General features: G+C 41.8%; 1 protein-coding gene across 8 annotated transcripts in view; it reads left to right on the forward strand.

Moving 5' to 3' along the window:
* Positions 1–5,623: 5,623 nt before the first annotated feature.
* Positions 5,624–25,996, forward strand: part of TM6SF1 (transmembrane 6 superfamily member 1) — a 32,715-nt gene continuing 12,342 nt past the window's right edge. For 2 of the 8 annotated variants that reach the window (XM_073304053.1, XM_073304057.1), the window contains exons 1-8: positions 5,629–5,889; positions 9,702–9,805; positions 11,390–11,487; positions 12,817–12,920; positions 14,028–14,110; positions 15,547–15,668; positions 21,913–22,017; positions 24,677–24,769. In XM_073304053.1, coding sequence (XP_073160154.1) covers positions 5,798–5,889; positions 9,702–9,805; positions 11,390–11,487; positions 12,817–12,920; positions 14,028–14,110; positions 15,547–15,668; positions 21,913–22,017; positions 24,677–24,769 — 801 coding nt within the window. In that variant the 5' untranslated portion in view covers positions 5,629–5,797. Of the gene's footprint in view, positions 5,890–6,025; positions 6,048–7,021; positions 7,328–7,532; positions 7,594–9,701; positions 9,806–11,389; positions 11,488–12,816; positions 12,921–14,027; positions 14,111–15,546; positions 15,669–21,912; positions 22,018–24,676; positions 24,770–25,996 lie in introns of those variants that run through there. The other 6 variants (XM_073304055.1, XM_073304060.1, XM_073304054.1 and 3 more) reach the window with 6 other exon arrangements.

Here is a 25,996-nt window from a genome sequence, read left to right on the forward strand (position 1 = left end):
CCCAAAGAGTTTACAATCTAAAAGGCAAACAAAATAGATGCACAGACAAGTGAAGTGAGGTACCCAAAGGTCCACAGCAGGACATTGGCAGAGCTGGAAACAGAACACAGGTCTCCTGACTCTCGGTGCAATGTCACATTGCCTCTCCAAAAACTGGTGCTCCATTTGACAGGATTTACAACATCGCATGATTTTGTGCAATGTATGGTTCCCAGTCACTAGAGCTTCAGCAGTGGAATAGGTTGGATTCAGGACAGTTATAGGTCCACAATGAGGTGTGTAGGGAATCTTATGAATCACTTTGCTTATTCTTATCATCTGCATATTCTCATCTGCTTGCTTTCATGATCAACAAAGGGCCAAATACTAAGATAATTTCCTCCCCTCCCGCCACACACACACGCTATTGTGCAGCATTGATGTGCAAAGTCAAACAGTTATTGTGTAGCATCCACAAGTGGTGGCATTCCAACTGCTAATGATAAAGTTCCTATTTATTTATTAATCAAATATGATTTTGCAACATTAAAATGACAAATTTCAATGCATAAGTGACAAGAAATAGAAAGATTACAATTCTCATGGCAACAATAACTCACCAACATTGCACATATATAATATTTTGAGTACTAGTTAGACTGTTAAATGGACTGTAAACCTACCTTTATTTATATAGTAAATGTTGTTATTGCACGTGTCACCAGGTGGCACTATTACACATAGTCTTCAAAGTTTGTTTTCTTCATGTGCAAGCAAGTTCTTAAATCTTGGAAGAAATGTGGGTGCCTATGTTAATTTAGGGGTATAGAAGGTTCTGGGCAGAGTTTGCTGAGTGAGTGGCAAGAAAGTAATTGCTTTCTGCCTTGGTCTCTGATTAGAGCCAAACCTTGAGGCAAAGTTGCTCCCTGAGAGATGGTCAGGGGTGTAAAAGAAAGGATTGCCAGTATCTCTGTTCTAGGATTAGTGCATATAGTGTAAATAAAGCTAATTACACTTGAACTATGCCCAAACTGTATGTCATTGATTTCTCCTGCACTGAGAAGTCAACCTGCAAGACCCTTGACATCTGCTTGGCAGAGGGAAAACGTTGTCAGAATGAGACAAGTGGTTGGAAAAAGAGGCAATAGTATATAGAGTATATGCAATGTCACTGAGTTGTGGGAGCATATATAACAGGGGATACAGTGAATGGTATTCTCTCTGTTTTGACTGAACAAGGAGGCAGGACATTTTGGGAAGGGATGGTATATTGGAATCAGAAGGTTCTGTGGCTGGCGGGAATGACCCTGGAGAGCCTCTCTAAAGCAAAGGCTGGGATGCTGAAATCTTTGAATGGTCTCTGCCTGTAAGGCATGACATCTGGGGGCCCCTTTGAGAGGAGAATGGGTGGAATGTTGGAGGCAGAAAGTTCTTTGACCATGGGAAATGACAAGTGGAGCTCTTTTAATAGTAGAAGGAATGCAGTATTGGAAAGGGGGAAAGCTCAATGGCAATAGGTCCTGTAACTGGAGACGGGCTGGATTGTTTGAAGCTGCTGGTTTGATGGTGGTTGAGAAGTCAGTTGGAGTTCCCAATAACAGGAGAAGGGATGGAATTCCCACTTCTCCACTCCTTTCATCACTTTCATTCTTATCTCCATGCATTCATCTCCGCCACCCCTCTATACCTAGAGTTTATTTCCAACTCCACTGTGCCAGGTACCCACTCTCTTTTTTGAAATCCAAAATGAAAACTGATGTCTTCTATGAAGGCCACAAACACTAATCCAGATCAGTAAAATGCTGCCACCAAATGAATGTCAAATCCCTACTTTAAGACAGAACCTTCATGATCTCACGCAGGGTGTGGCTGAATTGGTTGTCTGACTATACAAACTGCAAGCATCTCAGGGCTTGTGTATAATACTGAGCACATTTTTGAGTATTGGCAAATAATAATTAATAGTAATGATCACAATCTTGTGGAGTGATAGGGCATATAGGGGAAAGGGAGAAGTATCAGTGAAATGTGCACAGTAGAGGATGGAATTGGGAGCCAGTAAGCTGGCTGGAAGACATGCAAAGAGAAATAGAGATGGAGACTCTGTTAGCAACGAGGACAAGACTTGTCTGGGGTCACAAGAAGCTGTGTAAAACATTAGGTCATTGCTGTCCCTCACAGCCGCACACACATATTGTTGAGCACATGCAAGAGAATGGAATGGGCCATGATGCAGAATAACTGAGCACTATTATGGTAGCGGAGAAGAAGACAGCCTCACTGGAGCCTGCCTATACTCACCTCACATAAACTTTGTTATGGTTTGGTGTAATCTCAGTCCTGCTGTTCCCCATTACAGCTGTTCATAATAGGTAAGGAGGATTTTCCAGGGAAGACAAGCAGAGTTACTGCCACAGGAGATCTGCTGGAAGAGGTTACCTTGGAAGATGTATTGATTCAGAGCCTCTCGTGGGTTCCTGGATCCTGTTTCCCTGGGCAGCCCTTCTGTAACTGTATTGTGCAGCCCCAGCTGAGTGGAGCTGTGGCCAGTCTGGGTTACTGCAGCCACACTGTGGGAGTATTTTCTGCTACTAGACAGAGACAGGCAGTGAAACTGCTCCCTACTCTTTAGTGGATATTTGCTCACCACACTGTTTGCCATGATTGGGACTTTCTGCTCAAGGGCTGGAAGAGGGCTGGAACAGCAAGGGGTGTTCCATGACAGTATTAAGCTGCCTTGGCAGAGCAGTGATGGGAACTCTTGCCTGCACTGAATCTGGCTCGAGCCCATCCACCAAAATTCACACAATTTAAAATAAAAAAGTTATAGATTGATTTATTTGTACATGATGGTGAAAGCCAAAGAAATTCTTCTCACCCTCAAAAAGTTATCTGTTCTCTGGCCCTAAATGGTCAACAGCTTAAGAGCATAAGAACCTAAGAATAGGCATACTGGGTCAGACCAATGGTCCATCTAGCCCAGTATCCTGTCTTCTGACAGTGGCCAATGCCAGATGCTTCAGAGGAAATGAACAGGATAGAGCAATTATCGAGTGATCTGTCCCCTTGTTGTCTAGTCCCAGCTTCTGGCAATCAGAGGTTTAAAGACACCCAGAGCATGCAGTTGCGTCCATGACCCTCTTTACTAATAGCCATTGATGGACCTATCCTCCATGAACATATCTAATTCTTTTTTTGAAACCAGTTATATCTTTGGACTTTACAACATCCCTTGGCAATGAGTTCCACAGGTTGACTGTGCATTGTGTGAAGTACTTCCTTATGTTTGTTTTAAACCTGCTGCCTATTAATTTCATTGGATGACACCTCATTCTTGTGTTTTGTGAAGGGGTAATTAACACTTTCTTATTCACTTTCTCCACATCATTCATGATTTTATAGACCTTTATCATATCCCTCTTTAGTTGTCTCTTTTCCAAATTGAACACTCCCAGTCTTTTTAATCACTCCTCATATGAAAGCTGTTTCATAACCCTAATCATTTTTGTTGCCCTTCTCTCTACTTTTTCCTGTTCTAATAGGTCTTTTTGAGATGTGGTTACCAGCACACAGTATTCAAGGTGTGGGCATACCATGGACTTATATAAAGTTATTATGATATTTACTGTCTTATTTTCTATCTTTTTCTTAATGGTTCCTAATATTCTGCTAACTTTCTTGACAGCCACTGCACATTGAGCAGATGTTTTCAGAGAATTATCCACGATGACTCCAAGATCTCTTTCTTGAGTGGTAACAGCTAATTTAGACCCCATCATATTGTACGCATAGTTGGGATTATGTTTCCCAATGTGCATTACTTTGCCTTTATCAACACTGAATTTCATGTGCCACTTTGTTGCCGAGTCACCAACTTTTGTAAGATCCCGTTGTAAGTCTTGACAGTCAGATTTGGACTTAACTATCTTTAGTAATTTTGTATCATCTGCAAACTTTGACACCTTACTGTCTATCCCTTTTTCTAGATAATTTATAACTATGTTGAACAACACTGGTTCCAGTACAGATCCTTGGTGTACCTCCCTCCCTCCACTGTGAAAACTGACCATTTATTTCTACTCTTTGTTTCCTTTCTTTTAACCAGTTACTGATCCATGACAAGACCTTGCCTCTTATCCCACGACTGCTTACTTTGCTTAAGAACTTTTGGTGAAGGACCTTAGGCCATAATATTTTCCTTTGAACAGTTAATTTGCTATATATGTTATCACTCACCCTTTACCTTGGTTTGCAGCTTTGAGAGCTTTTATGTGGCTGAAGTTTCTCATGCATGTACAAGTATTTTCTGGCTTATGCATTACTTTATTTTGGGACAAACTAAATATATTTCATTTAAAACAAGTTTTCCACACTTAAAGGGAAAGTATCAGGTTATAAAACAATTCTAAATATAAATTTCCATATCTATTTTGCCTAATAAGATGGTTGATTGCTAAAGCATAAAGAATTTTAGAACTCTCATTTACTTTTCACCATTCTTGCCATTTGTTGAACATAAGAATTGTCAGACTGGATCAGACCAGTAGCCAATCTAGTCACTTATCCTCTTACCAACATGGCTGCTTCAGAGGAAAATGCAGAAAATCCTGCATGATACAGTTATGAAATAACCTACTCACAGGAAAAGTTTCCTCCTTATCCCATTACTAGCGATTGCTATATATCCTGAAATATGAGGATTTATAGATCTCTTCAAAACAAAACACCCGCTCCCCAAGAATTTTGAGTTTGGTTTTTTTTATCCTTGCTATTATAACTCTGGTTATAATCTATATAACCTTCCCATGATCCCTTCTTGAATCCTGAGAAGCTCTTGGCTTCAATGACTTCTAGTGGCAATGAGTTCCACAGGCTAAATGTCCCCTGGACAGAATATTCCTTACCAGTTTTAATTATGCCGCCTTTCAATATAATTGCCTAGTCCCTTTGACTTTGTGTGCTTCACTCAACTTGCTGGAAGAAGACAGACAAGTCGGTTTCACTTTTGTTTCTAGTCCAGTCAGAGAGCTTGCTTGTGAGTTTCGTGTATTCAGCGCTACAACGAGAATACTGCTGAAGTCCAAGCCCAAGTCTGGTTTTACTCACATTTTGTTTAAAAAAAAAAAGTGAAAAGATTGCTATACCTATTGTTACAAACATGGGGAGAAAGGGGAAGACGGCTCTGTTCTAAGTGGCTCTATCTCTCTTTAACCACTACAGCTGGAACAACTGCCTTGCACGCTCACTGTCCCGTTGGGGACGCCTTGCTCCAGTCCACCGAGCTAATAACGCCCCGCAGTAGTTTGCAAGGACAGCTAGCCTGGGACGATAAAGACAAGTGACTTTTCCAGGCTTCCCCGTCCCGATCCCCCAGAGCCCGGCCTCCCTGCCGTCTGGGACCATGTGCCGCCGCAGGGGGTGATGACTGGCTCTTGGCTCGCTCGGGCCAGCCAGGCCACAATAGCTCTCATGCCGCTGGCTGCGGGCGGAGGGAGGGGAGAGGTCCCGGGCGGGCGGCTGTGGAATGAAGCGAGGCAGCCGCAGTTGTCAGTCCCGTCACTGCTGCTGGAAGAACAACGGGGGGCTCCGGTTTCTGCCGCGGGGGGGCGGAGGGAGCGGGGGGGGGGGGGCGCGTTAACCTTTGCGGCGCGCAGCCTGCCAGCGACGCGGGGGATGAGCGCGGCAGCCGGGCTGAGCCGCGGAAGGCAGGTCTAAGGGGCAGAGAGCGGCGCTCGGGCGGGGAGAACCGCTGAGCCGGGCCAGTGTCTCCGACCATGCCAAGCGCCCTGTGAGCGGAGCAGCTGCGACCGCTGCTGGGATGAGCGCCTCGGCTGCCACCGGGGTCTTCGTCCTGTCCCTCACCGCCATCCCCGTCACGTACCTCTTCAACTTCCTAGCCGCCAGCAGCAGGTGAGCCGGGGGGCGGGGGTCCCCTGCGCCCGGGCTGGGCTGGGTAGGGGGAGCCGAGCGCCCGCGGGGGCCAGGGCAGGGCGCGCTCCCAGGCTGCTCACTGCGTAGCGTATTTTTAGAAGCTGGGCAGGGGAAGGACAAATGTGGACCCGAGAGAGGTACAACAATAGCCAGCGCCAAGGGAGTGGGCGGGCGAGGCCGCAGGGGCTGGGAGCTGAGGCCCCGCGGGGGGGGGGGGGGAGCGGAGGCCAGGAGGGTTGGAGGCTGAGCGCTTGGGGGTGGAAGGTGGGGTTAAGGGGGGACCTCGCCAAGTGATTTAGGCGGGAAATGGGCGCAAAAGGCTGAGAGCGGGGATCTGGGCTTGGGGAGCTGAACACTGGAGCCGGGCTCCAGGGTGTGGGGCTGGGGTGCTGGAGCAAGGCGTTGTCCTGGGTTGGGGCAAAATATCTCAGGTAAAGCGATGAGATTAAACAAGAGGCATGGAAGGACATAGAGATCCTATATCAAGTTCTCACCTGTCAGCACCCTGGCTGTGGAAAGGGGTGGAGGAGAGATCGTGGGTGGAATTCCCTTCGGAAACTGCAGATCCAAACCCAGCCCCAATAAGTTCTTAATGGGTTTTTGTGCCCAGCCACAAAAATCCTTCAGGGTTTTCCCTTTCAAAACTGTGGAAGTCCCCACATCACTGGATCATTCATAGTCAGTTCCAGAGTCATCAGAGCCTAAGGTCACCATCATGCCCCCAAAGAAGTCACTTAAGGTTTTGCTATTGACATCAGTGGGTGAAGAATCAGGCCCTAAGTCTTACTGCATGGGAGTAGTTTCAATTTTTCTGTACCTCACCCTCCAAACAGGGCCGGTGTAACCACCAGGGCGCCAAGATTTGGGGGCGCTAAAAAGCAGTGCTCCCAAATTTTTTTTTTACACTATTGCTTAGGGGCAGGTACTTGTCAGTTTCCAGCGCTCGGGCCCTGCCAGGGCCAGCAGCCTCTTCACCTCGGAGTCTCCCCCGCTTGCCCGGGGGCCACTCCTCCTCTCAGGCTTCCCGGCTGCTGCCGCCGCAGCCGCCCGGGAGGACGTGAGCCGGGGGCGCCGCGGTGGAGGAGACGCAAGGGGCCGGGCTCAGCTGGGGCCCCGCACCTGGCGGCCGAGAGCAGCAGGAACCGGGCGCCGCTCGGGAGGAGCCAGGTGGCCCGAGCCCAGTGTGGCGGCAGCCTCCGCAGCAGCAGGGGCAGGCGGGGAGCACAGGCGCCCTGGGTTCGGGCCACCCGGCTCCCCCTGACGGGCGCCCGGTTCCTGCGGCGCTCCCCACCCGCGTCCTCCCGGGCGGCCGCGACCGGGAAGCCTGAGAGGAGGAGTGACCCCCAGGCAAGCGGCGGAGATTCTGAGGTGAAGAGGCTGCTGGCCCTGGCGCTGCCCGAGTGCTGGAGACTGACAGGTACCTGCCCCTGCCCCATCCTGGTACCACCTGCCCCCCAGCCCAGAGAGTGTTATCTGCCCCACCAGCCTCAGTCCCCTGCCCCATACTGTCAGACACCCCAAGCTCACTGTTACACCAGCACCCCTGGGCAAAGGGCCCCCTGACCTTCACAGCTGTCATCGCAGGCCTGACAAACTCACTGCACCCCACACGTTTCTTGCAGGGCACCTACCTACAAAGAGGAATGTGGAAGGGATCCACACAAGGCTGGTAACTTGTCAAGAGTGAGAATCTTTGTGAGATGTGTGCATGGGTAATATTGAAAGAATAACGTATTTACCTTAAAAGTCTGCTTTACAGACTTGGAGTAGAAATTAGTCACCAGGGGATAATGGCCCTTTGGGGCAAGGGGGATTTGTCACCCTGCCTAACCTGGCTGGTGATGCAGTGCAAGGCTCAATTTAGCTTTGCACAATAGTAAGACTTTGAGTGGGACACCATCAGAGGCAATGGCAAACAACTGAAACGCCTTAAGGGTAAAAAAGAAACATTACAACAGCCCTTCTGACAGGCTGTTTATAATGCTAAGTTTACTAGTTTTCGGAGGTGGGGGGGGGCAAGGGGGAAGTTTCACCTAAGGCGCAAAATATCCTTGCACCAGCCCTGCATCCAAGGGAGAGTTTCCTCAGCTGCGCCCTACAAGATGTCCCTGAAGATTTTCCAGTGTTCTACAAAGTTCTACAAAAACTTGAGAGAAACTTTGGATTTAAAATGTAGAAAAGGATCCCAAGAGTCTTTCTCCTAAGACACTTCAGGACTAATGGAGCATAGGGCCACAGTTAGCATCAGACATGTCAGTATGCTCCACTGCCTAAAAGTTTTTCAAAAAGTCAGTGCATGTAATAGACTGTGTTGCTGGTTTGGGTTGGAAGGGTCCAGGTACTTCAGATATTTTTGTAATATTCAGTGTGCAGATTTCTAAAAAGTTAGTGCATGTTTGATTCATTGCCAATATTTCTTTCTAGTAAGTACTCACCACTGTGCAGAAAGTCTGCATTTTATTCAATTGAAGTACTCAATCCTTCAATCTTTACTCAATAAATAGATCCAGTGCAAGATCCACTAAGGCTGAATAGCAGGATTAAGATTGAAGGAGCAAGTCTGAAATGTAAAACCATTCTTAATTTCTTGTCAGTTTTCATATTGTTTAAATATAACTTTCTAATTTATTTTCTTGAGGAGAAAAATCAGACTTGTAACTAGTGTATCTTCTGAAACCATATCCTGATGTCTCCAATATTCAGAATATGTTTTTTGAACAACCTTATGGTTTACTTAATTCTCCCCATATTATTTTGTATGTAAGCACAAAGGGGATGGATTGATCTCAAGAATCTGCCCTAAAGTGAATTTAGAACAATTTGCCAATCTAGAGATGTAAATAGATTTTAAATGAATTCTATTGAAAAATTTTTTTTCCTTGGGGAAGCTAATGTTTTTCTCTTTTCTCTCTGCGTCTTGAGTATTTCCATCATTTGTCTACCAGCACTTTACACAGCCTCTGACATTTATCCTCCAGGCCTTGTATTATGGCCTCCATCCTTATGGAAAAGGAAGCCCTCCCTGCAGAACCCCATCAACTCTATTTGCAAAGCATTCACCATGAGTCACACATAGCACTTCTCTCCAGCGCCTGAGAACACTTCTATAGCATTTCCTGCCCCTGGCAATCTAGGGCCTGGGAGAGGGAGGCCAGAAATTGAACCCAGAGCTATCGTGAGGCACTGCACAATGCTACCCCCAGTTCACCAGGCTGATCAATTTGTTTTTTTGTAATTTTACTTTGAAAACATTTCCTTTCACAGCTAGGTACTTTACTGTGGCAGTTAAACTAGATGTTCATAATGGCCCTTTCTGACCTAAAAATCTATGCATATATGACTTTCACAGCCTATTTGTCCTAGTTTTTGCTAATGTCAGCATAGAAACTGAATTTAGTCTGACAATCTAACTTTCTGGACTAGTTGTTTATCAAGCTATTTTAACAACAAGGAGTCCGGTGGCACCTTAAAGACTAACAGATTTATTTGAGCATAAGCTTTCATGGGTAAAAACCCCACTTTTTCAGATGCAACTTGTTATAGATGATGACATGTAACAAGCAGGCATGGAAGTTCTGAAAAACAGTAAAAATGTATAATATTATAAACTCTGCAAGGATTTTAAAAAGCAAAATTTTTCATTAGTAATTGCATTTAATTTAAGAATAAGGGGGTACACTTTTGCTTTTGAAAAGTGATCCTTTTGAGGTTAGCTGATAAGAAAAACTGCAGAGTTGAAGGGGGCACATGGGTGCTTGTTTTTAATTCCCTGTTTTTAAAAATAATTTCAGTTCCTGGGCAATTGTAGCAGTTGGATCCCTGATTCTGATTTTCATTGCTCTAGTAGCTCGTACTCTGGTCAAAAGAAAACCTCCAAAAGACCCACTGTTTTATGGTATGTATTAATATAATCAAAGAATTTATTCATTGGTTTGAAAGTTACATCTCATGTGGACATACTTTATGGCTGTTACCATTTGTGTCTATAGAAGGGTAACACGCCTTTAACCTGATAGAAACCTTTTAATAACTTTGGGCCCGATGATGGAGGGTGCTAAGTGGATCTCAACTTCCACTGGAAGTTGAAGGAGCTGAGCAGGGGTTGAAATAGGGGGTGGAGGGAAAGGTAGTGCTAATCTTCAGCCTCTGCCAACAAACCAACTCCACCACTTGAAAGCCAAAATGAGATACTCACAGTGGACTGTAGAAGAGTTAAAAATCTGCTCTGCTGGGCCCATCCAGTTTTGTTCCCCTTGGTGGAGCTCAGGTGACACAGTGGAGCTTATTGAACACATCAGGCCTGGCTCCTCCTCATTAGGACCCATTCTCCTAATGGACCCAGTGGGCTTCTTTTGCGGTTTTTGCCCCTGCAGGAGGGTTTGGATTCCCAATTGGGCTCCATAGGGCTGGCTGCCCCTAGATGATACAGATTGTCATAATCTGATCATCTGTCTTCATTCTTACACAATAAATATTCCACTAATAATATCTAATAACCATCACTAGGCTTCAGTGTTAACACCAAAGTGTGATGAACGGAGTCGTTCTCACCTCTCAGTGCTATCGTTTTAGGCTGTCCACAGACTCAGGCAAGCATCTCAGCATCAGTATACTCTTTTCATATTTGAAGGTTATTTTCACTACCTTAAGGCTGGGGAGATGTAATTGTTTTTTAGTGAAAGCTTAGATTCTGGAGCACCATATGGCAACCTACAGGAAAAACTACTGGCACATTTAGTTGCCTCAAGCTCCAGCCCTAGACCCCTCCACACCTTGCAGGCAGAGCCCATAGCCCAGACCTACTATGTATTTTTACCCTCTGCTACTCATCCCATAACCATACACCTTTATCCTCCAAGGTACTGCATATGTTGCATGGTGCTGACAACTCTCAGTTCATAAAAGTCACTCCCTATTGAGTCACTGAACACCTTTCAGACTAGGTTTCCTATGTGGTCATGGCTCATGATGGCAAAGCAGGTTCGCCCTGCTCCACCCCAGAAAGGGCAAGTCACATTTTCCTTTCCTTTTCTGCCAGCCCCTCCCCTTCTTTCTTCTGAGTATAACTGGAATGTTCAGTTTTCCTCAAGCAAGACCAAATGTTTGCAATTGAGGCTGTCTACATTATATGGTAGTTTCTAAGGGCTACCCAGTCCTCTTCATGTGATGCTGATCACCCACTGAGGTCAGTAGGAGCTGTGCATGTGGATGTATGGAGTACATGTAATTAAGTGTAGCTATCTTGAAGAGTACACCTTGTGGCAAAATATTGGTATCTTAAAGTATTTAAACTAGGTATTGCTAGGTAGCAAGTTATATTGTCCATTATATATCTGTCTGGATGTTTTCCTTACAACAGATAAATCTCCCCCCAATTAGATGTTAATCTTTTAACAGTTTAATATTTCAGATTATGTACTGACAACCTGCGATTTGCAAGCCTTTTTATATACACTAATTTCTTTTCATTTTACTACAGTTTATGCTGTATTCGCTTTTACCAGTGTAGTGAACCTTATAATAGGACTTGAACAGGATGGAATTATTGATGGATTCATGACCTACTACTTGAAAGAGGTAAACAATCATTTATCTTATGAATTTAAAATCTTTACTATTGATGATTGGATAAAATCTTTATTATAAAAATGCCCAAGGCAGAAAAAAGCCATTAGAAAGTTAACAGGATATGAAGTTCAGTATTATAATTTATTTCATATGCCTTGGACATTGAAGAGGAAGATACTGTCATTTATTTGTTTTCATATAGGCTATGAAGTATATTTACCACTGCAATTTGGCTTTTCTCTTAATAATATAAATAAGAGTACTTATATGTCCAAAAGAATCTTCTTGGGTTTGATTTTACTCTCATTAAAGTCACTGACAAAACTTTCATTGGCTTCAAGCCCCAGCATATTATTTCATTTAGTTGCAATAATACTGTTCATAGGGGACTTCTATGGCATCAGTGTAGTTAATGCATACATTTCTACTGAACTAGTTAAAGCATGCATTTCTGCAGAACTCCATAGAAATTCAGCAGTCATTAATGGAGAGTGAAAGTGAAATATTACAAAACCTGTAAGCTTAGCCTAGAAGAAAAATAATGAATCTTGTGTTTTTGCTTAATCCTTTTAATAAAAGGGACCAAAATGGAGTGAAAAACCTGATGGTGCCAGATACCAAGTTGGCAGAATCTGTTCCCTGCTGAATCTCAGTGTCCACCAAAAATAGCACAATGAGGGTCCGATCCAACATTCACTGGTGTAATTGAAAAGATTCTATAGACTTCAGAGAAATTAGTTCAGCCCTATGAGCTTAAATATTACCATCATTAATGTGCTCAACACTATTGTTGGGTCTCTAGATTGTTAAAAATATCTTTGCTGAATTAAATCAACCAGTCTTTACATTTCATCACTGATATATATATGTCATAACTTCAGATTTTTGAACATCAGTTTTTTTAGAAACAGGAATTTCCCATAACGTTGCAGACCAATGATTGCTGTTTCAGTACTGGATCCCCAGATACTGATTTAGTTGGTGTTGGTCCTGCTTTGAGCAGGGGATTGAACTAGATGACCTCCTGAGGTCTCTTCCAACCCTAATATTCTATGATTCTATAAGAGCAAGGCATAACCCCCTCCCCACCAGAATGCACTTACTTTTGCAATACTATACTCTAAAAGGTATGTCTATATGGAAGTTATTTCATCCTAACCCCAGATAATGATATGGATGCCTTGAAACGAGAGTTGACAGCCAGAAAAAAATGGATCCCTAGACTGAATGAACACCAGTCACTTTATTCCAGCCTGTTTACCGGCTATTCTTAATACAGTTCTAAAGTTTATTGAATTTCCTTTGCCATTGCACTGTTTTAAAATCCATTTTCTTTAGGGCGAGCCTCATCTGAACACTGCATATGGCCATGTGATCTGCTATTGGGATGGCTCTGTGCATTATCTGATGTATCTCTTAATGGTGGCAGCTATTGCGTGGGAGTAAGTCAGTCTGATGTTTGTGTAACATTTGTTTAGCTTTCCACACCCCTGTATAAGCCACAAACAAAATTAATTTCCTGTGGCTATGCAATGTTTAGATGTTTGAGTTTTTTAAATATTATTTTGTACTGTGTAAATTTTGTTGGGCCAAATTAAGCCCTACTGAAATTCCATTACTCTCTGCAGAGTTAGATCACAACTGGATTTGGCCTCTTGTTTCAGATGCACAAGGGGGAGCAAATAAACAACCTGTGTTCTCTTGCCTATGCACTATAATTCAAAATGGACACAGTTAATTAGTTTAGTTAATGAGTGTTTTGTTGATGGTGGTGGTTTTATTAATTATTATCATTATTGCTGAACTTGATGTAGGCAGCAGAATAAAAATTCTACCATGACTTTTATCTGGATGATTTACTGTACAGGACAAAACACAGTGCATTTGTACAATTTATATTAGCTAACCAGAAAGTGGAAATCCTAAAGAGAATGCATGTTCCAACTCCGTGGTATAATTATTTCAAGAGAGCAGAACAGTGTCTTGGTCAAGACTACATGGTCTTCTTTCTTTCATTTCTACCAGGAAGTACTGTTTAAATAAAGAGGTAGTAATAATTTCTGGAATATAAGAGTCTTATGTTGCTTACTCTTGTGGAAAGAGTTAAAGAAAATAATGATTTAAATGCACATTGCAGGGGAAAATATTTCAAAATATACTGTTTTGAAACATCAACCTTCTGGTAACAATCATTAAAGCAAATTATTTTCAAAGCCTTGTACAACAGGTGCCCACTGAGCCCTTCTGTGAGTAAAACCTCCCACAAAACAGGTAATTAAACACAGAATCCCATATTGCTCATATAATTATCTTGTTTATACACAAAAATGCAGTGTCCCCGCATAGGTTTGTTTCTATCACACCTCTGTGTCCACCATTCACCACCACATTAGGCCCAGATCTTTAAAGGGTGCTAGGCATCTAAATACCTTTGAGGATCTCAGCCTTCTCCCTTAAAATGCTATCAGCAGAAATCAGTATAATCTGAGGACAGTTTTTGATAGTAGTGTTCTAGGGATTGTGCATTAAATCAATTATTTCTGTTTCAGAGAAAGTTACAGAACCATTGGCCTATACTGGTTAGGATCCATTGTCATGAGCATTATTGTCTTTATGCCTGGAACTATTGTGGGTAAGAAGATTATTCATATAACCAACTTTGCCATGTGAAGCATTAACATTGTTTTGTTTTCTACTTCCTATATTGGGTTAATAAAAAATAAGGCTACCTAATCTCATAACCAAAATATAGTATATTGCTCCTTACTTTAATATAACCTTGGAGGGACTTCAGGAATATAAACAGATCAGTTAACCAGATACCAAGGATTTTTTTACTTTGGGAAGTTTGTGGATTTACCATTCATTCCATGGCGACAAGAAAAAGTTTATCATCTTATTTTGCTATCGGCAATAAGGCCCTGATCCAAAGCACACAAGTCAATAGAAAGATTCTCATTGAATTAATGTGCTTTAGTTTGGGATATGAAAAAATAACTATATCTGTTTGTTAATAGTGTTTAAAAATTGTTCATTTATGGATTAGCATAAAGAGCACTTGTTGCTTTACAATACAGTTGTCAGGGGTCAGGCAAAAGGCATCCATAGGCACTTTTGGACAAATGAATTCACAGCTGCTGCGGCTTGAGAAATCATTATTAAATCATGTTTATGTCATACAATTGTTGACTTGAAATGCTTTAAATTTTTCTTACATAAATAAATGATTTCCTTCTTGCAAAAAGCCTAACATTATGATTTTTCAAAGATGATTCGGGCGAGAGGGAGGTTAGACACACTACTGCCATAAATGAATGTTAATGTGTTTACAACCACTAGTTGGCTTTGAAAATCTCAGCCCAGGTATTTATAGCTAGGATGGAGCATTCATGGTTCAGCCTGATTAGTCCATTGCCTCTCTCTCTCCACACACATGTTGCATGTTTACTATGCCACAGAAGCTCTTCACCTTTCTCCTATACAAGCTCAAGATCTCTGATTTTCAGGGAGTCCTCTCTGCCACTGATTTTGACATACAGACCAGATCCTCAGCTGATGTAAAAGGCACAGTCTCCACTGATTTATAGCAGCTGAGGATCTGGCCCAGAATTTTCTGTGACACTTTTTCCAAGCATTGTCACTGCCCTGCATTAGAAACCAAGATTTAGTAAGCAGAGCATATCAGACTTAAAAGTGTCAGTTTTTCCTTTGTGAAAGATGCCTTTATCTAGAGCAGGTTGTATTAACAGCTTTCTGAGCTCTTCCATCCCTGTGGGTATGTAGCAAAGAGGTCAGCTGAGGCAGCTGACTGTCACAAACAGAAAATCTCATCTTTGAAACACGCTGTACTGTATCTAGTTGTTACCTGCTTGCATGTGGCTCTTCCATTTGCCAGCACAGGCTTTTCCATCAAATTTATATGCTGGGTTGCAAGCATTTAAAAAAGCTTTTAACATCCAGCATTATTGTAACTGTTTGGTGTGGATGATCCATGGGATATGCTATAATTGTCTGCATATACAGTTAGTATACAAATTCTTCACGTTTTATGATTATTTCTTTTAATAGGTAAATATGGAGCAAGAATGTGTCCTGCTTCTTTCTTAAGTGTACCGTATATTTGTCTTCCTATATGGGCTGGGTTCAGAATCTATAATCATCCTTCAGTGACTTACAATACTCCCATCAAGGTAATGTTACTATATTAAATGTAAACTACTATACTAATAGCATTAAAAAGACTAAAAACTTGCTCATTATTCCTGCAGAGTTTTAGTGGAGTGCACTGTAAAGATTTATTATGTTTGTAATAGAGATAATATTTTAGTTAGTTGTTTTGTTAGTTTCATTGTGGAGTGCAGAGGGAAGCAAGGTGATCGCTGGTTAGAATGAAGGACTAGGGGTGAGGATGTGTGTATTCTGTTCCTGACTGCCATTTGCTCAGGGCAGATCTACGCTTAAAACACTGCCGTGGTGTACAGTAGATGCTACTATGCTGGTGGGAGAGCATCTCCTGTTGGTATAGTTAATCCACCTCTGCAAGAGACAGTAGTTATGTCAATAGTAGAAGCCCACCTGCTGATATAGTGCTGTCCACACCAGGGTTTTAGGTAGGTATAACTGCATCGCTCAAGGGTGTGGATTTTTTTTTTAACATAGTTTTACTGATGTAAATTTTTAACATAGGCTTGGCCTCAATCTATGACCTTTATAGTCCCAGTGCCTCAGTTTCCCCATCTGTAAAACAGGGATAGTGATACTTCCCCAGCTTTGTAAAGCTCCTTATGATACTAAGATAAAGGTGCTATATAACTACAGATAGTAATATTATGTAGATTACTGTGAGATTTCATATAATTGGACACCTGCTTGCTTTTTAAAATGTTTGCATTGCTTGCTATTGGGTTTTATAGCGGAAATATATTATCATGCTAGGTAGTAAGGAAGTGATTTTGTGTTAAACACCTTATACCTATCCAAAGCTCATTTTGACAATCATCTTCATCTACAGAGATGGTATCTACTCACAAACTAGCTAGGACTCTGTAATTCGGCAACAATAGGATTAGCTGGTCAGTCACAATATGCAACATTTGTTTATGCACAATTTCATGCATTGAGAAAAATGGTTACCTGAAAAGTAGAGCAAAGAATGACATGATGTTTAGCTATTTCGACATTGGTGAGGCCTCATCTGGAGTACTATTCGACATTGGTGAGGCCTCATAAAGTGCTTAAGATTGGCAATCATAGAATACCAGGTTGGAATGGACCTCAGGAGGTCATCTAGTCCAACCCTCTGCTCAAAGCAGGACCAATCCCCAATTTTTGCCCGAGATCCCAAATGGCCCCTTCAAGGATTGAACTCACAACCCTGGGTTTAGCAGGCCAGTGCTCATACCACTTAGCTATCCCTCCCCCTCATACCACTTAGCTATCCCTCCTCATCTGGAGTACTGTGTCCAGTTTTGGGCCCCACACTACAAGAAGGATGTGGATAAATTGGAGAGAGTCCAGCGAAGGGCAACAAAAATGATTAGGGGTCTAGAACACATGACTTATGAGGAGAGGCTGAGGGAGCTGGGATTGTTTAGCCTGCAGAAGAGAAGAATGAGGGGGGATTTGATAGCTGCTTTCAACTACCTGAAAGGGGGTTCCAAAGAGGATGGCTCTAGACTGTTCTCAATGGTAGCAGATGACAGAACGAGGAGTAATGGTCTCAAGTTGCAGTGGGGGAGGTTTAGATTGGATATTAGGAAAAACTTTTTCACTAAGAGGGTGGTGAAACACTGGAATGCGTTACCTAGAGGGGTTGGTAGAATCTCCTTCCTTAGAGGTTTTTAAGGTCAGGCTCGACAAAGCCCTGGCTAGGATGATTTAACTGGGAATTGGTCCTGCTTCGAGCAGGGGGTTGGACTAGATGACCTTCTGGGGTCCCTTCCAACCCTGATATTCTATGATTCTATGATTCTATTTCGGGCTAGAGGTGGCCAGGCTTACTGCCAGAGCACATTCCAAACCCATTTTGAGTGTCAACATATAATGGATTAATGGTATTTGTATTACAAAAACACCTTGAGGCCTCAGACAGGTCCATTTTGTGGTAGGCACTGTATATATGGATAATAGGAGACAGGTCCTACCCCTGAACATTAAGAAATCTAACAAAAAGAAAAGGAGTACTTGTGGCACCTTAGAGATTAACACATTTATTTGAGCATAAGCTTTCGATGCATTTGATGAAGTGAGCTGTAGCTCATGAAAGCTTATGCTCAAATAAATTTGTTAGTCTCTAAGGTGCCACAAGTACTCCTTTTCTTTTTGCGAATACAGACTAACACGGCTGCTACTCTGAAACCAGAAATCTAACAGGCTCTCTGCGTACAGGTGATCTTGCAGGACACACTAGTTGAAGATGATGCACTGGAAGATTTTCAAGAAGCTTGTGAAAGACACATCAATAATGGTTATAATGCAGTAAAGGATTTTTGGGGCAATGAAGCAGGTACAACTCCTAAATCTGAGTCCCAGGAGGCACTTCTGAATATCATTATAAATTAGGATTCATTTCCATGGAAGCCAGATAGGGGAAAGCTCAGTGAACCTTCCAAACTGCAACTGTAGAGAGGATTTGAGTAATATGTAAACAGAACGCTCAGAAATCTAACGAAAGGCATAAAAATGGGATAGAGTCAAGCTATATGGACCAAAGCACTGTTTGGTCATGTTGATGGTTGCTCCTTATGCAACAACATGCATTAGTGAGGTGAATATGGTGTTCATGTAGAGGTGGATAAAGGTTTCGATTTGCCCTCTTCCTATCCCCAAGAACTGTACAGAAATTGCTGCCTATTATATGGTAAAATATGGTAGCTCATTTGCAGAAGCATGGCCAAGCTTCTTATGTTTATGAGATTGGTAATTACTACTACTTTGTTAACCGGATTTAATGTGTCACATTGATGCATGTTTCAATCAAGCTTAACTTTAAAAAAAAAATTGTTTAAAAAAGGCAAATGCATGGAAAGCAAGTGTTGTAAACACTTCTTTTTTTAATTTACGTTTTTATTGAACAGCTCTTTTGTGTGTAAAAATTGAGCCTTTTAGTTTCTATTCTCTGAAGGTCATAGTAAGTCCTCAGTGTAATTCTAAATATAGAATCTTTTCATCCATGCTTTCGATTTTTTTCATGAAATTGCCTTTCCTGAGGGAAAATAGAACTACATCTTCACAGCTAATTTATGATCTGTAGAAGACAAGAATAGTTGAGAACCTAGCACACATACTTATGTTTAGTAACTGTATACTTCAAAATTCTGTGAAAATGAAATAAAACCAATTGTAATATTTTAGGCTATCCTAACTGAAATCTAGTTTTCAGAAAATAGTTGTGAGTTATTAATACTGATTTGTTTAATTAACAATTAACCACACTAAATCCTACAATGATTTGGCCCCTTTTCAGCAGATCTTTTAAGTATTTACAATCAGCTTGAAAATCCAATTTTAATTTTTGAACTAGCATTATTCAGAGACAATAAGGGAGTTAGGAAACAAATGGCATGATAGTTCTTAAAAATGTACAAATATATACAAAGTACTTACATTAAAACATGATTGGAATCAATTTATATACTGCTGCGTAAGCCATTTATTGTTACAGACTTACTACAAACCAGTTAAATACATACACTTGGATAACAGAGAAGCTTCAGGTGTTCTCAAAGCAGAGGTAGAAGCATAGGGGAGTTATGCCACAGTTTAGAATCAAACTGAGCTGTAATATGGTATTTACAGCTCATGGTGGATAGGTCTATAAATGTACTAGTAACTCAGGGAACGGTCTCAAGTAATTTAAGTTCAGGAAAAGTTAATGAGCTGGAGGGCAAAGCATAAATTCAGCTTTGCACACGAATTCTGGTGGGACTGGTTTTGTTGCATTCAGCCTGTTGATACTAGTAGATGGTTCTGAGCTCTTAAAGCTTGATCCTGGGAGGTGCTCCAAACAAGGCACTCAGCAAGGATTAGGGAATTAGGAGAAAATTCTAATTGCACCTGCAGACTTCCTTCCGACATACAAAACAGCAGCATGAGCACGACTTATGAGGAGTTGGTTTGTTGTTTTCAGCAGAAGGGAAGCCAGCAGTGGATCAACTTTGATCTGGCAGGAACTGTTGTTTAATTCATGCCAGGGTACATTGGTATGACTTTGCTGTATTAAAAAGAGAGAGATGGGCACAATAACTCAGTAGACAAGGTATTTCAGTCCAGCACTAAGCCTTTGCACAATGTGTTGGCCTATCTTTCTACTTTCTTTAGAGCTTTACATTTGCATTGCCTTTATGTAAATATATACATACAGAAAAGAAAAGGCATGCGTTCTCTTCTCTGTATCCCTACAGTAACTTAACAGACAAGTTCTATTGGGTAGGTTTGTCCTCATTGTCACCTTGGCTAATCATTCTAACTGCTCTGTACATAACACAGTGCTGTGGTTTCATGTCACTCATAAATATGTATGTCAGGTTACTGTTTCCTTTTAGAAAAGGGTGTAATATATACAGTTAAAGTTCAGCCTTCACGCAAACATAAAATGGAAACAATCCATTGACTTTACAATTATTCTTTTATAGTTCCATCTTAAAAGTATTTGTAACACTACTTCCTTTTAAAGCCCTTGTTTTTCCTGTTAATACTATTGGGTTAAACACATTCTTTGTCTATGATGTTGTAAACACTCCTACAGCAGCAGGCTTTGATACCTTAAATATTCGTCGCATCTGACAAAGTGGGTATTCACCCATGAAAGCTTATGCTCCAATACATCTGTTAGTCTATAAGGTGCCACAGGACTCTTTGCCGCTTTTACAGATCCAGACTAACATGGCTACCCCTCGGATACTAAATATTATAGAGTAACACAGATCTAAATCATACTTGTCTTACTCACATGAGCCTACCTATTGATCTAGCATGAGGAAGCAAGAAGAAGACACAGCAGAACTGCCTCGGAGATCTGTTTCTGAAAATTTACCATTGGTTTTAACAATTTTATGAAGTAAACAGCCCTACATATAGGAAGTTTTTTATTTTTTGTTAAACTATGAGCCAAATTCTGTAGTCCTTGCTTTGGAGTTTTGCCTGAAAAATATTTTCTTCCATTCTGTCATTTGAACATGAATGTTTATGATTATGTCATTGTACAACATATTTTGAGACAGTAATGCAATCATGTATAATAAGGAAATCCGTTTTGTAGGAGGTCTTTTTGTTGTGTGCATATCAATGCATGGATTATCGTTCAAAAGGGAAGTGGAAGTGAGTGAGTCATATAAATGCAGTGCTTTTAAATGAGGAAGATGGCTTGTTCTCTCAATTGCAAGGAGATTGCATCTGGTGTGTGCATGTTGGGCAAGAGTGCATAATGGTGAAGAAAAAAAAAAGCATCCTTGAAGGTTTGAATGAAAGTTTGAATGAAAACTCTGCAGTGAGTGAGCTCTCGTGATTGCCCCAAACCAGGTTTTATCTGAGGTACTTACATAGCTCCCATTACATCAGCATGCCTCACATATTTACCCCCACAACATTCCTCTGAGGGAGGGATCATCTCAGTTTTACAGCAAGGGACCAGAGACTTATGACAACTAAGCAACTTGCCTAACATCTCGTAGGAAGTCTGTGTCAGAATAGGGAAGTGAAACTGGGTCTCTGGTGTCCCAGGCTCCCACTTTAGCCACTGGGCCATCCTTCCTCTCCTGGTCAGCCCTTCGATAAGTAAATATTGGATATGGATTTATGATTACATAATACATTTTCTTATGACCCCACGTAAGTGGATATGCACTATGGTTTTTAGAAATAAAATGGCATACGTAAAATACTCAGTGGCACAATAAGAGCGGGTATGAGGAAGCCATTTTATTATCTTTGTGTAAATTATCTTGTAAAGTGTCACAGACTGATGAAAGGTAAGCCATTCAACATGAAGATTGACACTGATCCTCACTCAGGTGGACCATTAGAGAATCTTCTTAAAGTGTGGGTTAGCTTTAACTTTGAATGGTAGGAGCCTGATTCTGCTTTCTGTTATATCATTGTAACATTGTTACAGTACTTCATTACATACAAAAAGAAAAGGAGTACTTGTGGCATCTTAGAGACTAACAAGTACTCCTTTTCTTTTTGCGGATACAGACTAACACGGCTGCTACTCTGAAACCTGTCATTATATACAGAAATGCTGCTGCTTCCCCTCATACACTCAAATCAATAGACTGACTCTGCATTTACACTAGAATAGCTGAGAGAAGATGTTGTCCCTTTGGCTCCTGTCAGGGTGTTTCACCACCTTAACTTTCTTTAGAGACAGATTTGAAATGAAATACATTTAATGTAGAATTTGTGATCTACTCTTAACCCTATATTGTATTGTAGGTGATTCAGAAAGTCCAGAAGAAAGGACTACTGAGAAGACCACTAGATCTAATGTTGGCTATATATCTCATCCTAGCAACTGGGTTTTGCATATTTAGGGGCATGGTAAGTGTAAGGGGCAATAACAACCTGGGATCTCTTAAGTTTTATTCACAAAGCTTTTACATCTGTTGCTCTTCAAAAGGAAGTGAGAAAACGTATGTACTATATGCAAACCAAGGGCCCAGTTAGCTCCCAACAAAATGGAAAACTTCTCAGTGGGAGCAGGACTGGGCCCTAAGAATATGAAGGAGAAATGAAGTGTCTGTGGCATTATTAGAGAGACAAGGTAGGTGAGGTAATACCTTTTATTGGTCCAACTTCTGTTGGTGAAAGAGATAAGTGTTAGAGCTTACACAGAGCTCTTCTGTAAGCTTCTCTCTCTCACCAACAGAAATTGGTCCAATTAAAGATATTACCTCACCCACCTTGTCTCTCTAATATCCTGGGACCGACACGGCTACAACACTGCATGTAGCATTATTGTAATTACTGTAGCTTTGCCTCTCCATTTGCATTGTGTGAAATTGGTTTTCTGAAAGAGACTAGCTATATGACCCCCAAAGAGCAACAGAGTAACGACAGCCCAAGTGTGGCTCACAGTGACCTAAAAAGCATGTCATTCATTGGTTTTTTTTGGTGGTCTACTGTTAATATATTAATGAACAATACCATGGATGCACACAAGCTAAATTAAATCTGCATTCATGTCTTTCTAAAACATAGACACGTAACTAAACTCACATAGAAAAACATGCAGCTTGCATTATGAGTGAGAGAGTAGAATCTTTTTATCTGAGAACTATGTTGGGTTTATCCCAAGTCTCCTGAAATTGTAAATGTCTCATTCTTGCCTATCAAGTATAGATTGTTTTAAATTAACTTTGTCTATGGATTTATAATACATCTGATAGCTTTGAAATTTCAGAGGGAATCACACAGAATTTAAAATACTTTCTTCTTGGAGCAGTGGTAAACCTACTCCTAGGGTCAGTTTTGAAGTATTTGCTGCTCTAGGCAAAATGGAAATTGCACACTACTGAGTAAACAATCACTAAACATTTTGGTGCCCTAGACAACTGCCTGGTCTGCATATTTGGTTGCGCTGACCCTGTTTAGACCTTAATTCATATATCAGGTGATCAGAAGTAACTTTATCAGCAATTTGTTCTACTTAGTGCATGTCACTCTTTTGTAGTTCTTCTGGCTTGTATTATTGCTTTACTTTTGCTCTCTGGTCATATTTCTGAGAAAATTTGCCTTCAGAAATCTTTTAATTTTTGTTTACTTCTGTCTTGTTACTGGCATCTTCATTTGTTGCCGCTCAGGACACTCCCTAGTTCTGTTGGTGCTGGCTAACTGAATAAAACACAAAGCAATGTGGAAAGAGATGACACATTTTTCACAGTGTAATCTCTTGCCCAAGCACCCAGCTACAGGCTGCCATGCCACTTCCTCATTTTTTCTGAGCTTCTTTTCCTATCCCATTTCACTACCCAGTTCTTCTCCCATTGTAGGAACTGTTTCAGTGACATCACTTTCTCAGCCATGGATGGAATGAACAGCTTTCTATTAAGCTCCAGTAATTGTGGCAATATGTTATTGGCCAATAAACTGTGGTTCCTCAGTACAGACATACACCTGTTTTTCAGATGTGTCTCCCTCTCCAAGATGTGCCATTGGCATGTACAGTGGGAATCTTTGTATTTTTCCCAAACCCAGACTTACAAAAGCCAGTGTAGTTGTCAGCTGCAATACACACAGCTGGGCCTTGTCAGTAATTTAGACACCAGCAATGTCTCCTGGGAAAGCTCTTATTAAGCTGCTGTTGAAACTGATGGATCATTTTAGAAAAGTATTGAGTACTTTGTAATCATTGCTTGTTTTCATGAATTCAGCTCCTTGACATAGTAGTTGGGTCACCATGGAGTTTTTTGGCAAATTTGTTCTTTAGTTTGTTGGATTTTCTCTCTCTCTTTTTTCCTCATTACAGTTTTTTATAGTAGCTGGTTTTGGAGTTCGCATCATTCTCCACTATTACCTTATTGCAGCACAGCTCTTGTTTAAATCTCTACATAAACTCTACAGTATATGCTTACCTGATTTTTCTACTATTGGGTGAATTTCCATTAGGCATTATGGATTGGGTCAAAGCCTAGTTGTCAGTACAAATAAAATAATGTTATGGACCACACATACCTGGTATACTAGCTTAAATACTTTCCAGTGAAAAACTAAGACTACTAATGCTGTCCTAGTAGCTAGAGCACTAAACTAGGACTCAGAAGTCCTAGCTTCTATTCCAGCCTCTGTCACTGATCTGCTGGGTGACCTTGGGTAAGTCCTTACCCCTCTCTGTGTCCCAGTCTCCTCATTTGTAAAATGGGGACAATGATGCTCACCTTCCTTTATAAAAGTGCCTTTGAGATCTACTGATGACTATACTATCTAACTGTTATATAGCATTTTTTTTGCTCTATGAACCATTCAAGGGACCTGTGAGGCAGGCAAAGGGAAGACTAGATTTCAACAGTGACGTCAGCCCATTTCTGTGATGGTGACCAAGTGGATCACCTTGGCAAAGGACCCAGTCCCTTCTGGCCTGTAAGCAAGCCTTCTGTGTGGCAACCGCGAGCACAGTTGTAGGGCCCACAATAGTAAGGGTGAGGTTAGTTTGGTTTAGAGTGACTTCTTTGATCACATGCAATTTTTAACATCTCTGTAGATTGCTTTGGATTGCCCTGCTGAACTCTGCCGGTCATATATTCAACTTCACGAGCCCTATATCAAGGATCCTGCTGCTTATCCTAAACTTCAGGTAAAGAACTAACTATTACGTATGGGATGTTCTAAAATTATGGGTGAACAGGCACAAATATGAAGCAACAGGTTTCACTGGGCTTACCAATGAGGGTGCTAACTGTGATGTGGCATCTGCCCACTGGGAGTGAGACTGAGACCATTGTGCATTTCACATCGGCCTCTGAACAGCCATGACAAGATAACATTTGTTTATCATTGAGCTGGGTTGGATTCAGACTGGGGACCTAGCAGTGATGGGTTACGTATTTTATCATTTGACCACCCAGTCCCTTTTAATATATTCCCCAGGCCAGATCCTTAGCCCCTCTTTAGTCCCCTTTGTGCTGCTCTGCATGTGCAAAGTGGACTTAAAGTTGCCTTTAAGGCACCAAATGAGGATTTCCCTAGTGCAGTGGTTCCCAAACTTGTTCTGCCGCTTGTGCGGGGAAAGTCCCTGGCGGGCTGGGCCGGTTTGTTTACCTGCCACATCCGCAGGATCGGCCAATCATGGCTCCCAGTGGCTGTGGTTCGCTGCTCCAGGCCAATGGGAGCTGCTGGAAGCAGCACGGGCCGAGGGATGTGCTGGTTGCTGCTTCCAGCAGCTCCCATTGGCCTGGATCAGCGAACCACGGCCACTGGAAGCCGCGATCAGCTGAACCTGCGGACGCGGCAGGTAAACAAACCAGCCCGGCCCGCCAGGGGCTTTCCCTGCACAAGCGGTGGAACAAGTTTGGGAACCACTGCCCTAATGTAATAGCAACCTAAACAGGTAAAAGGGTGGTGTAGATAGGAAATCTAGCCCTATATTTACCCTTTCTCTTCTGTATCACCACTGACACATTCCTCTTTCCTGTAAAACCACACAGCATCCTTTGCCAAGCCTGTTTACTTGATCATCGCATGAGGGTTGACCTGAGGGTTCTTAATACCCACAATACTTCTATTTTTAAAAATGACAAACACTGAGATGCATAGTGTCATTTATAGGGAGGCAACCAAATGAGTAAACCTCAAATGAAGGATTTGCCTTTTCTGTTAGAAATCCATTCTGGCAACAAGCTGAATGAAGAAGCTTCACTCTGGAAAGTGGTGGGGTTCTGGAGTATTATGATTTCATTATTTGGAGAATCTTTGTGGAGTGTTCTGTTTATCTACAGGGATATCTTTCATCATCTGCAAACATCCTCTAGAGAACATAATCTTGGAATATTCCAATTTCTCTGTCAGCAATCGGCTGATTCCT

Source organism: Lepidochelys kempii, chromosome 10 (assembly GCF_965140265.1).
Source record: "Lepidochelys kempii isolate rLepKem1 chromosome 10, rLepKem1.hap2, whole genome shotgun sequence".
Classification (NCBI taxonomy): Eukaryota; Metazoa; Chordata; order Testudines; family Cheloniidae; genus Lepidochelys; species Lepidochelys kempii.